Raw genomic sequence first — 16,221 nt, 5'->3', positions numbered from 1 at the left:
CACAGAGCCCAACATGGGCCTCCATCTCATGACTGTGAGGTCATGACCCAAGCTGAAGTCAAGAGTTGGATACCCAACCAACTGAGCCAACCAGGTGCCCCTGTGATTATCCATTTTTTACAGATAAGACAACTGAGGTTTAAAAAGATAAAGTAGGTTGCCAAGGTCACATAGATAGTAAGTGGCAGCGCCTGGACTCAAACTGAGGTCTGTTTAGCTGCAAAACTCATATTATATGCTCAAAGCATAAAATAGAAACATGTCCACGTTGTTATGAATTAGTTTAAATAGGTGCTGTTTGCTGTTAAAATACATAGAATTTTGGCATCCGTTGCTAGGAAACACTAATACCAGTCATTAGAATATTTGAGCTAATGTTGGAAAGCAATTTTATTTGATTATTTAATTTGATAATGGTATTTGACAGTAGATATATCTTCCTAATATTCTTGGCCTAAGCCAATTGTTCAAATAAATGTGTATGGGAGACAGAAAGATCAGCTAAAATTTTAAATATCTCCATGATATTGATGACATGTAAAGGTATTATTACTTAAGGTATATAGGAATTAATTCCAAATTATATTCCTCATCAGTCTTGAGGACTATAATTAAACAGGTGATTACTATTAAATAATTAAATGTGATTAAGTGTCTATTTTTTGGGTTGCATGGAAACAAATAATTTAATTATATAAAAAGCCAAAACATCTAGGCTTGTGCCCACTCTTCATCTACTTTTGGTCTAGGCTCACTTCTCCTGATCATTGGTTTTAACCAAAAGCATTGGCTGCTCTGGGTATTGGGGAGTATTGGCAAGCAATGTCTACAAGCTACATGTATCCCTAGTTAATTATTCAAAGTTCCTATAATATAGAAAAGTTCCTATAATAGTTCCTATAATAGAACTATAATAGTTCCTATAAAGTTCCTATAATAGAAATAAAATATTTCTATTCCTACTGGATCCTGTCAAACTTTGAACAGGTAAGTCCAGAAGCATTTCCATTAGAGAGATAAATACTACATAAACAAGCAGTTACTTTATAATAATTCATGCAAAGGTGTGAACTCTAGCATAATATTTCATTAAAGAGTAATAATTGCCTGTATTAAGAAAACAGTAAGTCAGCTATGGAAGGAAGATTTTATTTTGTAGCAAATAACTGTTTTAACTAGCTTTTTCATTTGCTGCTCAAATCATTATTTTTGTAGCTTTTTTTGAAGAGTGTTTACCATCTTCTACTATCTTGGCAAATCTCTTTAGCATTTATACATCATATTTAGAATGCCTAAGTCATTTATATTAGTCATTATTATAAGTCATTTATATTAGTTTTTAACTTACTTCTTAATAGATGCATATATTTACCTGAAGAATCCACCTCAAGATTTTCTCCCAAAGCTTGGAGTGATTACAGTTTCAGCATTGGCAGGCTTGGTTTCAGCAAGAAAAGGTAGGGTTTAAAAAAATAATTTTTTCTTTCACTTCCTTTATATTCTGAATTTTACAGTCATGGGAAAACCTCATAGTCTTTATTGAATAGTGTTAGGATAGGGTACTGTGAAAATTTTTAGATTCTATGTTACAACATGTTTATTTTTATAAAGACTGTACTTTAAAAAATATAGCTATTTCAAGATGTTTAACATCATTAGCTATTAGGTAAATGCAAATGAAAGCCACAGTGACAATATTAGAATGTCTAAAATTAAAAAGACTCACCATACCGAGTATAGTCAAGAATGTAGAGCAACTGAAACTCATATACTGCTGGTGGGAGTACAGAATGGTACCCCCATTCAAGAAAACAGTTTGACAATTTCTCTTTTTTAAAAGGTTTTATTTAAAGAAATGAAATCTTGCCATTTGCGACAACATGGATGGAACTAGAGCGTATCATGCTTAGCGAAATAAGTCAAGCAGAGAAAGACAACTATCATATGATCTCCCTGATATGAGGAAGTGGTGATGCAACATGGGGGCTTAAGTGGGTTGGAGAAGAATCAATGAAACAAGATGGGATTGGGAGGGAGACAAACCATAAGTGACTCTTAATCTCACAAAACAACCTGAGGGTTGCCGGGGGGAGGGAGGTTGGGAGAAGAGGGGTGGGGTTATGGACTTTGGGGAGGGTATGTGCTTTGGTGAGTGCTGTGAAGTGTGTAAACCTGGTGATTCACAGACCTGTACCCCTGGGGATAAAAATAAATGTTTATAAAAAATAAAAATTTTTAAAAAAGGTTTTATTTATTTATTTGACAGCGACAGACACAGTGAGAGAGGAAACATAAGCGGGGGAGTGGAAGATGGAGAAACAGGCTTCCTGCTGAGTGGGAAGCCCGATGTGGGGTTTGATCCCAGAACCCTGGGATCATGACCCGAGCCGAAGGCAGTTGCTTAATGACTGAGTCACCCAGGCACCCCAAGTTTCTCTTAGAAAGTTAAACATGCTCTTATCATGAGACCAAGTAATCACACTTCTGGGTATTTATCCTGGAAAAATGAAAAATCTGTACCTAAATGTTTATAGTAATTCTATTAATAATTACCAAAAGCTGGAAACAACCTAAATGTCTTTCAAGGGTAAACTAAACTGTGGCACATCCAAAGGAATTAGACTCATGAATAAAACGAATAAACCATTGACACATGCAGCAGTCTTGATGAATCTGACATAAAGAAGCCAGTCTAAAAAAGTTATATGTGCTGTGATTTTATTCATACAACTTTCTCAAAAAGACAAAACTATACTAACAACAACAACAACAACAACAAAATATCAGTAGTTCCTAGGAGTTAGGTATGGGAAGGTGTGACTGACTATAAGGAGGTCACATAAGATTTTTTTTCTTTTTTTTTTTTTAATATTTTCTTTTTTTTATTTGACAGACGGAGATCACAAGTAGGCAGAGAGGCAGACAGAGAGACAGGAGGAATCAGGCTCCCTGCTGAGCAGAGAGCTGGATGTGGGGCTTGATCCCAGGATGCTGGGATCATGACCTGAGCCGAAGGCAGAAGCTTTAACCCACTGAGCCACCCAGGCGCCCCGAGATTTTTTTTTTTTTAACAGTGATAGAACTGTTCCATATCTGAATGTACTGGTGGTTACATGACTCTATACATGTATTAAAAGTGATAGAAGTATAGATCAATTTTCTGTATGATATTTAAAATAAAATTCAAAAATATATAGCTGTTCCTATTAAAATTATAATTTATCATTTTGTCATCTTTTAGATAACTTTATTTTTTAAAAGGTTTTTTAAATTTAAATTCCAGTTAGATAACATACAGTATAATATTAGTTTCAGGTGTACAATTTAGTGATTCAACAGTTTCATACAACACCCAGCTCTCAGTACAACAAATGAACTTCTTAATCCCCATCGTCTATTTAACCCATGGCCCACTTACCTCCCCTCTCATAATAGTCAGTTTGTTCTTTATAGTTAAGAGGTTGTTTCTTGATATGACACTCTTTTTTTCCCTTTGCTCATTCATTTTGATTCTTAAATTCCACATATGAGTGAAATCACATGGTATTTGTCTTTCTCTAACTTATTTCCCTAAGCATAATACTCTCCAATTCCATCCATGTCCTGGAAAATGGGAAGATTTCATTCTTTTTTAAGGTTGAGTTAAACTCTGTGATTGATATCTGTCTTCTCTCCTTCATCCAATGATCCATTTATCAGGCAATGGATACTTGAACTCTTCCCATAATTTGGCTACTGTATATAATGCTGCTGTAACATTGGGATGCATGTGTCCCTATGAATTACTATTTCTGTATTCCTTGAATAAATTCCTAGAAGTACAGTTGTTGGTTCATAGTTCTATTTTTAACTATTTGAAGAAATTCCATACTGTTTTCCAAAAGGCTGCACCAGCTTTCATTACCACCAGCAGTGCAAGAGGATTCCTCTCCACATCTATCACTAACTCTTGTTTCTTATGTTATTAATTTTAACTATTCTTAAAGGTGTTGTAGTTTTGATTTGTATTTCCCTGATGATGAGTGATACCAAACATCTATTCAAGTGTCTGTTGGCCATCTGTATATCTTCATGAAAAAATACCTAGTCATGTCTTCTGCCTACTTTTTAACTGGATTGTTTGTTTATTGTTTAGTTTTATAGGTTGTTTATATATTTTGAATAATAACCCTTTATCAGATATGTCATTTGTAGATATTTTTTCCCATCCTGTAGGCTGCCTTTCAGTTTTGTTGGTTGTTTCCTTCACTGTGCAGAAGCTTTTTATTTTGATTAAGTCTTAATAGTTTCTTTTTGCCATTGTTTCCCTTGCCTCAGGAGACATATCTAGAAAGAAGTTTCTATGGCCAATGTCAAAGAAGTTACTGCCTGTGTTCTCTTCTAGAATTTTCTTGGTTTCCTGTCTCACAATTAGGTCTTAGCTCCATTTACAGTTTATTTTTGTGTATGGTGTAAGGAAGTGGTTCAGTTTTGTTCTCTTGCATATTCCTGTAGAGTTTTCCCAACACCATCTGTTGAAAATACTGTCTTTTCCTACTGTATTTGTTCTTTCTTCAATATTAATTGACCATATACTTCTAGGTTCATTTCCATTCACTTCCATTAATCTGTGTATCCATTTTATGTCAGTACTGTGTTGATCACTACAGCTTGATAACTTGAAGTTTGGAATTGTGAGGCCTCCAACTTTGCTTTGCCTTTTTTACTGCTTTGGTTATTCAGGGTATTTTGTGGTTCCATGCAAATTTTAAGATGTTTTGTTCTAGTTCTGTGAAAAATGCTGTTGGCATTTTGATAGGGATTGCATTAAGTGTGTACATTGCTTTGGGTAGTATAGACATTTTAACAATATTTATTCTTTTAGCCCATGAACATGGAATGCCTTCCTATTTCCTTCTGTCATCTTTAATTTCTCTCAGCAGTGTTTTATAGTTTTCAGAGTAAGGTCTTTTGCCTCTTTGGTTAGATTTCTTCCTAGATATCTTACTTTTTTAAATTATATTTTTAAATTTAAATTCAATTAATTAACATATAGTATATTATTAGTTTCAGAGGTAAAGTTCAGTGATTCATCAGTCTTATATAACTCCCAGTGCTCCTTACATAGCATGCCCTCCTTAGTATCCATCACCCAGCTACCCCATCCCCCACCCCACCCCTCCAGCACCTTCAGTTTATTTCCTATGATTAAGAGTCTCTTATGGCTTATCTCCCTCTCTGATTTCATCTTGTTTTATCTTTCCCTTCCTTCCCCTGTGGTCCTCTATTTTGTTTCTTAAATTCCACATAGGAGTGAGATCATATGATAATTGTCTCTGGTTGACTTATTTCGCTTAGTATAATACCCTCTAGTTCCATCCACGCTGTTGCAAATGGGAAATGGCATTTCTTTTCTATTGGCTGAGTAGTATTCCATTGTGTATATATATACCACCTCTTCTTTATCCATTCTTCTATTGATGAACATATGGTCTCTTTCCATAGTTTGTCTACTGAGGACATAGGTGCTATGAACATTGGAGTGCAGGTGATCCTTCGAATCACTGCATTTGTATCTTTGGTGTAGATACCTAGTAGTGCCGTTGCTGGGTTTTAGGATAGCTCTATTTTCAACTTTTTGAGGAACTTCCATAGTGTTTTCCAGAGTAGCTGCACCAGCTTGCATTCCTACCAATAGTATAAGAAGGTTTCCCTTTTTCCACATCCTTGCCAACATCTGTTGTTTCCTGAGTTGTTTATTTTAGCCATTCCAACTGGTGTAAGGTGGTGTCTCATTGTGGTTTTGATTTGTATTTCCTCAGTGCCCAGTGATATTGAGCATTTTTTCACAATAACATGATACACTATGTGGAAAACCCAAGAGACCCCACCCCAGAATTGCTAGAACTCATACAGGAAATGAGCAAAGTGGCAGGATAAAAAATCAATGCACAGAAATCAGTGGAATTTCTATACACTAACAATGAGATAGAAGAAAGAGAAATTAAGGAGTTGATCCCATTTGCAATTGCACTAAAAACCATACGATACCTAGGAATAAACCTAACCAAAGAGGCAAAGGATCTGTACTTAGAAAACTATAAAGTACTCATGAAAGAAATTGAGGAAGACACAAAGAAATGGAAAAACATTCCATGCTCATGTATTGGAAGAATAAATATTGTTAGAATGTATGTGCTACCTCAAGCAATCAGTACATTCAGTGCAGTCCCTACCAAAATACTATCAACTTTTTTCACAGAGCTGGAACAAATAATCCTAAAATTTGTATGGAGCCAGAAATGACCCTGAATAGCCAGAGAAATGTTGAAAAAGAAAGCTAAAGCTCGTAGCATCACAGTTTTGGACTTCAGGCTCTATTACAAAGTTGTAGTCATCAAGACGGTATGGCACAAAAACAGACACATAGATCAGTGGAACAGAATAGAGAACCCAGAAATGGACCCTTAGCTCTATGGTCAACCAATCTTTAACAAAGCAGGAAACAATATCCAATGGAAAAAAGGACAGTCTCTTCCATAAATGGTGTTGGGAAAATTGGACAACCACATTTAGAAGAATGAAATGGGACCATTTTCTTATACCATACACAAAAATAAACTCAAAATGGATGAAATATTTAATTGTGAGACTGGCTCCATCAAAATCCTAGAGGAGAACACCTGTAGCAACCTCTTTTTTTTTTTTTTTTTTTTAAATTTTCTTTCTTTTTTTTAACAGAGAGAAATCACAAGTAGATGGAGAGGCAGGCAGAGAGAGAGAGAGAGGGAAGCAGGCTCCCTGCTGAGCAGAGAGCCCGATGCGGGACTCGATCCCAGGACCCTGAGATCATGACCTGAGCCGAAGGCAGCGGCTTAACCCACTGAGCCACCCAGGCGCCCCTGTAGCAACCTCTTTGACCTTGTCTACCACAACTTTTTGGTGGACACACCTCCAAAGGCAAGGGAAACAAAGGCAAAAATCAACTATTGGTACTTCATCAAGATAAAAGGCTTTTTGCACAGCAAAAGAGACAATCAACAAAACTAAAAGACAGCCAATAGAATAGGAGAAGATGTTTACTAATGTCTTATCAGTTAAAGGGCTAGTATCCATAATTTATAAAGAGTTTATCAAACTCAACATGGAGACAATAATCCAATCAAGAAATGGGCAGAAGTCATGAACAGGCGTTTCTTCAAAGAAGACATACAAATGACCATCAGACATGTGAAAAAATATTTCTGGTTATCTTACTGTCTTTGCTGCATTTGCGAGTAGGATTTATTCCTCAATTTCTCTTTCTTCTGTGTCATTATTGGTGCAGATGCACAGAATTCCATATATTGATTTTGTACCTGCAACTTTACTAAATTTGCCTATTCTAGCAGTTTTTTGTGGAGGCTTTCAGGTTTTCTATATATATGTATTGCTGTGTCACCTGCAAATAATGAAAGTTTTACTCCTTCCTTGCCATTTCAAATGCCTTTTATTTCCTTTTGTTGCCTTACTGGTGTGGCTAAAACTTCCAGTACTGTTTAATGATCGTAGTGAGAGTTCGTATCATTATCTTGTTCCTGACCATAGAGGCAAAGCTCAAAGTTATTGCCATTTAGGATGCTATTAGCTATGGTTTTATCATATGTGACCTTTATTATATTGAGGTATATTCCCTCTAACCCTACTTTTTTGAGGGTTTTTGTCATGAATGAATGTTCTACTTTGTCAAATGGGGTTTTTTTTGCATGTTTTGAAAGGTTCCTATATTTTTTTTATTAACCTTTTAATAATGTGGTGTATCCTGTTGTTTGATATGTAAACATTACTCCCCCCTTGCAGCCTAGAAATAAATCCAGCTTGATTGCAGTGACTGATTTCTTTAATATATTTTTGGATTTGGTTTGCTAGTATTTTATTGAAAATTTTTACATCTATATTCATCAGTAATATTGGCCTGTAGTTCTCTTTTTATTGGGGTCTTTATCTGGTTTTGGTATCAAGGTAATGCTGGCCTCCCTGAATGAATTTGGAAGTTATCCTTCCTTTTCTATTGTTTGCAATAGTTTGAGAAGAATAGGTATTAACTCTTCTTTAAGTGTTAGGTAGAATTTGCCCATGAAGCCATCTGGCCCTGGACTTTTGTTTGTTGGGAGGTTTTTGATTACTGATTTTTTTTTAAGATTTAATTTATTTATTTGACAGACAGGCAGGCGAGGTGGGGGAGCAGACTCCCCACTGAGGAGGGAGTCTGATGTGGGGCTCGATCCCAGGACCCTGCAATCATGACCTGAGCCAAAGGCAGAGGCTTAACCCACTGAGCCACCTAGGTGCCCCTCTTTGTAAATTTCCTCATTGGGTCATTCATTGTTTAGCAGCATATTGTTTAACTTCTGCGTATTTGCGGTTGTTCCAAATTTTTTCTTTTGGTTGCCTTCTAGTTTCATAGTGCTATGGTCAGAAGAGGTACATAGGATGTCTTCAATCTTGTGATATTTTTGAGGCCTGCTTTGTAATACAATATGTTATATATTGTGGAAAATGTTCCACGTGCTCTTGAAAAGAATGTATTGGTGTATAAAAGTTAGGCAAGTAGTGTTGGTGCTGTACTACCTTCTGCCAGTAGCTGTGTGCTAATGCTGAAAGGCAGGGGATGGAAATGGTGCTGGCCAGCTCCTTTGTTCCTGGAGAGGTATCTGTGAATGTTGCCTCTCAGATATGCATCCTGAGAAGTGCGAATAATCTCCCTACTCTGTGCCTCAGCCCCTCTTCAGATCACTGTTTCCACACTTTCTGCCCTCCTAGTTGTTTGCCTGCCTTCTCTCCAGGTGCAGGACAGTACCTTCTAAACTCTGTCCCAGCCAAGCCTGCTGATCTTTAAATCTCCAGGTTTTAAACCCTACTGGTTGATCGAACTCACAAAGTTCAGCCTCTCTTATTCTCTGAGCCATTGGCTTTAGAGAAACCTTCTTGTCCATTTCCTTGTGTGTTCCTCTCTGTCTCACCCTTCTCTAGACCACGGGTCCCTCTCCTCTGCAACTGCTAGGATCCATTTCTCCCCTAAACCACATCCCCATACTTCCCACCTTCTTTGATGTGGCCTTTTCTTTCCCTTTAATTATAGAAGTTGCTCTGTCAGTCTTCAGGACAATTTCTGGGGTATTTAGGATGATTTGATTGTTATCTATTTGTGTTAGTGGGATAAGGCAAGCCTAGAGTCTTCCTACTCTGCTGCCGTCTTCTTCTCTCCCTTTAAAAAGATTTTCAAGGGTGCCTGGGTGGCTTAGTTGGTTAAGCATCTGCCTTTGGTTTAGGTCATGATCCTGGGGTCCTGGGATTGAGCTCTGCATCAGGCTGCCTGCTAAGCAGGGAGTCTGCTTCTCCCTCTCCTGTTCCCCCTCCCCACTGCTCATGCTCTCTCTCTCTCTCTCAAATAAATAAATAAAACTTAAAAATTAAAAAAAATATTTAAAGGTTTTCAGTCTCTAGCTATCAAAAAAAAAAAAAAAAAAGACCTTGGTAGTTTTATGTTAATGTGAAAGTGTGTGCTAAGCACTCAAACTTGTTTTCTCTGCTTTCTGATGACCATCCATATTCTGGGGACTATATTTAGGATTTGAGATAGAGACGCTGGTATCAGAAAAATATTTTATTCTCTCATAATTTCATCCTGACCAGAGTTCCTAGAAGTGACACAAGCCACCTCAGAATGGAGTTTGCGAAAGTAGACAACTCATTCAGCACATGAAGCTTGATAAGCTTGATTTCTTTTTTCCCTCTTTTACCCTGTATCTCTATGAACTTTGTCATTCGTTCTCACTCTACCACTTTTGTAGAGGGTCCCCAAGACCACCCACGGGTTTGATGGTTAAGTAGGAAAGACTTAGAAGACTCAACCTATAGTCACAGGCCTTATTACAGTGAAACACTGCAATGTAAAATAAGAAAAGGCAAAAGGCAAATGGGGCAAAGCTTATAAGAAACTAGGTACAGGCTTCTAAGGATCCTCTTCCAGTGGAGTCATATAAGATGTACTTAATTCCTCCTCTAATGGATTATGACAATACATATAAGATGTTGTCGGCCAAAGAGGCTCATTAAAGACTGGGCAGTCAAGGTTATTATTAGCAGCTGATCACCTAAACACAGTCTGTAGCATGTCCAGAATTCCATACTGGAAAGAAAGTAGCATAAACCATATTATTTCAACAAATGGTTTAGGCACAGTGCATCACTCTTATCATTCAGAGAATGTTTTCTATCATTGTAGGGAACTATATACCAGTGAAGTCCCCAGATGCCAATCAAGAGTCAGTTTTACAAGCAGCTTTTCTAATAATGGCAGTCTTGAACTACTATGTGAACACTTTCTGCACACTATTATATAACTATCTTTCATTAGCACATAGAGAATTTTGTGTTTTCCTATCTTCTACCTCTGAGTATGGAAATTCTTCTCAGTAGGCATTCCTGGCTCTCCTCCTCACTGAAGCTGGTAGGGCTCTCTGGTCAGTAGCCATTTTGATCACCTTCCATTCATCTTCTGTCCACCACTCAGTTGCCAGTCATTGCCCCCAAACGAAATTATGTGTGCTTCAAAGTCATAGCTCTGAACCAGTCTGGAATCAAATATCATACCTTATGGTTTGTTTGCCCAGCTTTAGTCCTTAAAGTAGTCTCAACTCAAGTATACCCAATTGGATATAAAACCTTGGTGAATTATAAGAACATTCCAACATTCTAGCTCTGGTCCATATATCTCATCCTAATAGACCTAGCAGTCTCCCAATAGCTAATAATGGCTCCTGATTTATCATTTTTAATTCTAACACTCTGTGCAACTTTCACGTGGATACATATTATAAATTACTTACTAGGAAAAAAATGGAAAACCAAGATTACTCTGTGTAGCATATAAAACTCAAAGAAGAACATACTAATCAATTTTCAGTAAGAAACTCATAATCCACCTGCAAAAGAATGTTTCTTAGGTCATTAACATTGTTTCTAAATTTCAGAGCTAGAATAATCTAACCCACTGTTTTTCAAGTTGCAGATCTCAACCTATTATTAGATAATGAAATAAGCATAGTGAATCTCAGGAGACATTTTATTAAAGAAATAAAATACAGGAGAACAGCAAATGTCAGAGTGTTCTGTACTTAATATGGGTAAATACTGTGAAAGTTTTGTTTCCATGGAGTGTGTGTGTGTGTGTGTGTGTGTGTGTGTGTGTGTATGTAAGATAGGTCATAGGTCATAATGTAAATTTTTTCTGAGTCATGGTCAAAAAATATTTGAAAGCTGTTGATTTAGCCTAACCCCATTAGCTACATATAGAGGTCCAGAAAAGGGAAATCACTCAGTGATTTCATAGTACATAACTTATTGGTGGCTGTGTCTAGAGTCCTTTCCTACTTATGGGAGTAGAGCTATTGAATCCAAATGAAATTTATATTTTGTTAAACTGACCCTTCATATCAGGTAAAGAGAAAATGAATGTAAGTCTTTTTTAATATTTAAAATGACAAAGCAAGGGGGAAAATGCTACTTTCTGAGGTTAGGAGCAGCACAGTTAGGGGAATTTGACTAAGTCAAGGAAACTTGTATTACGAGATGTTAGGTCAGTAAAATCAAGAAACAAACTATAGATACTAGAATAATAGTAAGCAGGACCTGAGTAAAGGAGCAACTTAAGACATGTTTGATTTTTCTGTCTTATGATATGTCTTAACAAATCTAGACCCTCTTTTACAGTACTACACAAACCAGTCTAAAACCAAAGGAAAGCTAGATTAGAGGTCGAAGCAGCCTACCTACCCACCTCTACTAAAGCTCAGTCCTGTAGACATGACTGTAGGCCTCCTTCAGATAGGTAAACCAGACACAGAAATAGCTCTTGTTTCTATCTTTTTTATCTTTCATTAACATTGCCAGTTGTTTTTTTCACCTTAGCCTTTACTGATATACCAATTAGGCTGTACCGTTTTTAAAATAAGGGTCGTAAGAGGTGTTTCAGAGTAAAAGTACTTATCCCAGTTAGAAATCCCATCATCTAAATGCCCAGTTCATAAGAGTCCAAGGTACCCATTCAAGCATTTAGGATACATACTGTTTTTAACCAGTGGTCTGTTGGAACTAAGCTATGGCTGTATGAAGTTATTAGTGAGATTATATTTGGAAGATTTTTTAAAAAGGATTTTGCTGTTTTTTTAAAAAAAAAAGTTTGGGAGCTCCTGGGTAGCTCAGTCAGTTAAATGTCTGACTCTTGATTTTGGGTCAGGTCATGATCTCAAGGTTGTAAGATTGAGCCCTACATTAGGGGGAGGGAGAGAGGTGGAGTCTGCTTGTCTCCTTCTCCCTCTACCCCTCCCTCTGCTCATGCTTTCTCTCTCTAAAATAAATAAATCTTTAAAAGGTTTGAAAATGTCTCTTAGATACTCTTTTGGAAATGAGCACATTTCCAACATTTCCAAGATTTCGTTACCTGCAGTTATTAAATTACTAATTCTGTGTTTTAAATCAGTGACATGAAGGAGTTATATTCCTTTTAAAGTCCTTAACTGATTAGTTACTTCAATATTTCATGTTCCTAAGGACTTAATCAAAACAGGAATGTATATATAACTATCATATGATCTCCCTGATATTAGGAAGTGGTGATGCAACATGGGGGCTTAAGTGGGTAGGAGAAGAATCAATGAAACAAGATGGGATTGGGGGGAGACAAACCATAAGTGACTCTTAATCTTACAAAACAAACTGAGGGTTTCTGGGGGGAGGGGGGGTTGCGAGAAGGGGGGGTGGGATTATGGACATTGGGGAGGGTATGTGCTTTGGTGAGTGCTGATTCACAGACCTGTACCCCTGGGGATAAAAATACATGTTTATAAAAAATTAAAAAAAAAAACAGGATATGTAGTAAGAGTCCATTTCCCTTTAACATGGTGTCACAAGTATGGTAGTTGATCAGTTTTTTGATATTATTATGCCCTATCAGATACTTGAAAAAAATGTGGTTACAACTTTGTTTTTCATAGGACATGGAAAAAAAAAACCTAGTTTTTAAAAAGAAGAAAATTATCCATTTCCTTTGTGTAGCTAATTATCAATTTTAAATTGAGAATATTATTCTAAAATTGGACATGACAACTAAGGCATTGAATTGTGATCCTTAAAAATATTTTAGCTACCATTTTGATTAGTATTATTATCTAAAGAACAAATTGACATAGGGTAATGACTTGAAGAGGAACAAAGAGAACATTAAAGTTATTAAACCATCAGGTCTCTGCTAGAATCTGTTTGGAGTTTAATAGTTTGTTTGAATTTCATAGGTTCTAGGTTTAAGAAAATTGCTTATCCACTGGGGCTGGCCACTTTAGGAGCAACTGTTTGCTACCCAGTTCAGTCAGTAATAATTGCAAAGGTAAGTTCCTTTGAAGTGATAGCTACATTTCAATATTTATTTAAACCCTTACAGTGACAATACTTAAATGCCCTAAGTATCTTCAACTTTAATTTTCAGAGAAATATAGTGAGCATCAGCTCTTACTTTGGCAAAATCGCATTCATTTCAGGATGGTAAATGCCATTCTTAATTACATGATCATCACAAATAAATAGGATTAATTTGTTTAAATATAATTCGGTGATATTAATGCTGCTTTTAAGATTCAGTTTAGAGATACTGAATTAGAATTTATGGGGGGAAATGCCACTCCATTGCTGAACTATGTGAAAATCAGCTTTTAATTAACAGAAAATTATACCTGTTGGCTGCTGTCAGTTCATTAGATTAGTATAAGAATCAGCTAATTGGTAGATGACAGAGGCTTCTGAAGGTAAAAAATAAAATCATATACAAATTCAATTTTGATACCACCTAGAACTAAGTAACATTTTCCATGAGTCTGTATTAACAGCTTTTTGGCTTTTTCTTGTGAGCTTACCTGCAAATCCAAACATTCTCCCAATGATTTGAACAGTTTGGGCCAGTATATTACTTCTAATTCATATTTAGATTAAGAAGGAGAGCTTTGGGTGATGCGGTATTTTCTTCCTTTCCTTCTTTCCTTAATTACCAACATTTAACATTTCTTCCTCACACTTGAAGCATTATGTAGTGTTACCAGAAGAATTTCCTGTACTTGTGTTCTCGCTACTACATTTCCTTAATTATTGATATAAACTGTCTACTCAGTATTTTAAGAATGACAAGGATATGGTGCTCTATGTAGTTTGTAAAGTGATCAATGTATAAAAGTTTATAGCAAAGAGAGCATTATTCATTAAATCTTGTTATAGTTGAGACACTTGATCCAAAATGATAAACTTATAAATGATAAACTTTATAAATCTTTCTTATATAGGAATTAACAACTTAAATTCATATCCTATTCATGCTGAAAGAAACTTGTGCACTTATTACATTCAACTTCCTCAATTTTCTCATTTACTGATGAGAAAACTGTGGCCCAGGAAAGTTTCACAGTGACTGATTTGTCCAGGGTTCTATTTAGTTTCAGGTATCCTGCTTCCCTGTCCATTTCTCTTCTCAGTGTGTAATGTTGCCACTGAATCTTTTGGTTTGTTTAGAGTAATGCCTTAATGTTTTTTAAATAAAATTCGTTACTACTTGTCCTTAAATGATTTAAGCATTATAGAAAAGTATAGGAAAGAAAAAACAATTAACCACCTGGAATTTTTTTATCCAGAAAAATATCAGTGTTAACATTTGGTAAAATGTTGTTGAGACCTTTCTTTATGTGTATATAGAGATAGATAGATGGGTGAATAGGCAGATACAGTTTCATAATAACAGGATAACTTTGTAGTATGTATCTTAATTTTTTTAAAAGATTTTATTTATTGATTTGACAGGCAGAGATCACAAGCAGGCAGAGAGGCAGGCAGAGAGAGAGGAGGAAGCAGGCTCCCTGATGAGAAGAGAACCCAATGTGGGGCTCGATCCCAGGACCCTAGGATCATGACCTGAGCTGAAGGCATAGGCTTTAACCCACTGAGCCACCCAGGCGCCCCACATCTTTTTTTTAATTTTAAGAATAAAGTATTAAACTTAATTTTACTCTGACAGAAGGAAAATAAAGGAATTCATGAACTTCAAATAAAAATTTCTATGATAAAAGATATTAGTATGATTTCCTGAAAGTTATTCTATGGTTAAATACTTATTGTTTCTGAAACTTCTAGAGACCCTTGCTTTTTCTTTGACTGGCATCAAACAATGTCATGTGTAATAACTGATGGATTCTAATATATATATAACATGGATTCTTAACCTGAGATCAATGATAAACTTCAGAGTGACTCCACCACCCAAAACTATGAAAAATTTTATATATAGAATAGATGCCTTCTAATTTGATATTGTTGGGACCAGTAGTTACCAATTAATTAAAAATGTTAAAGTAGAAAGATTTTAAAAATCATGAATACAGACCTTAAATATTTTATTTCAAATTATAACAAATGTGTGTCTGGTTTTCTCTCTTTTGAAGTAGGTATTTTCTATGAGTATGGGTCTCCTAGTTGAAGATCCATAACATCTGTCTTATGGTTAGCCATTTATGTCTTCTGCTGTTTTCAGTTTAGATCTCCTTAAAATAGAATGAACACTGAAAACATTTTTAAAATAATATGAGTGCAGAATCCTCTTAAATTGTTATTATTTCTTCCAGCCTTTAACAGTTGACTTTGCCTACCTCTAATTTGAGTGATTATTTTAATTAATTAATAATTAATTAATTTAGGTAAGTCATTTTTTTTAGGCTTTACAAAGCATTTAACTTAATTTTCCTGTAGGCAACAGTTCTTTTCACACTCATATTTCATCCTATTATGTTATATTTTAATTTTTTAAGTTATAGTAAAATGGATATAGAGACTTAGAAATAAATACAACTGATTCTTGGTAAGTGTACATATCACTTGTGAAAGACAATACTTAGACATATTTGAGAGTACCTACTATCGATGAATACTCAGCATTCTATGAACATTTATTTATTATACAGTTTTAAGACATCTTTAGTTAATCAGACAAATCTCTTCAAAGGGTATCAGGTAAGAGCTTGTCTGCTATATGGGTATTTTTCTTAAGGAAAGGGCCCATACTCTTAGGAAATCCTCTGAGGTCTATGACATAAAAAAAAAATCACAAAATGATAGTCCAGAAAGGTCTTTAAAAAATAGAAGTTACACTCCAGTTATTCACCATTTTGG

General features: G+C 35.7%; 1 protein-coding gene across 6 annotated transcripts in view; it reads left to right on the top strand.

Annotated features, from left to right (window-relative positions):
* APOOL (apolipoprotein O like) overlaps window positions 1–16,221 on the top strand; it is a 144,262-nt gene that overhangs the window by 91,172 nt on the left and 36,869 nt on the right. For all 6 annotated transcript variants that reach the window (XM_082715990.1, XM_082715991.1, XM_082715989.1 and 3 more), the window contains 2 exons: window positions 1,359–1,457; window positions 13,314–13,405. In XM_082715990.1, coding sequence (XP_082572116.1) covers window positions 1,359–1,457; window positions 13,314–13,405 — 191 coding nt within the window. The remainder of the gene's footprint in view (window positions 1–1,358; window positions 1,458–13,313; window positions 13,406–16,221) is intronic.

The sequence above is a fragment of the Mustela nivalis genome, assembly GCF_964662115.1.
Source record: "Mustela nivalis genome assembly, chromosome: X".
Classification (NCBI taxonomy): Eukaryota; Metazoa; Chordata; class Mammalia; order Carnivora; family Mustelidae; genus Mustela; species Mustela nivalis.
The sequence above is the reverse complement of the archived record's forward strand: the minus strand, read 5'-3'. Positions and strand labels throughout refer to the sequence as shown.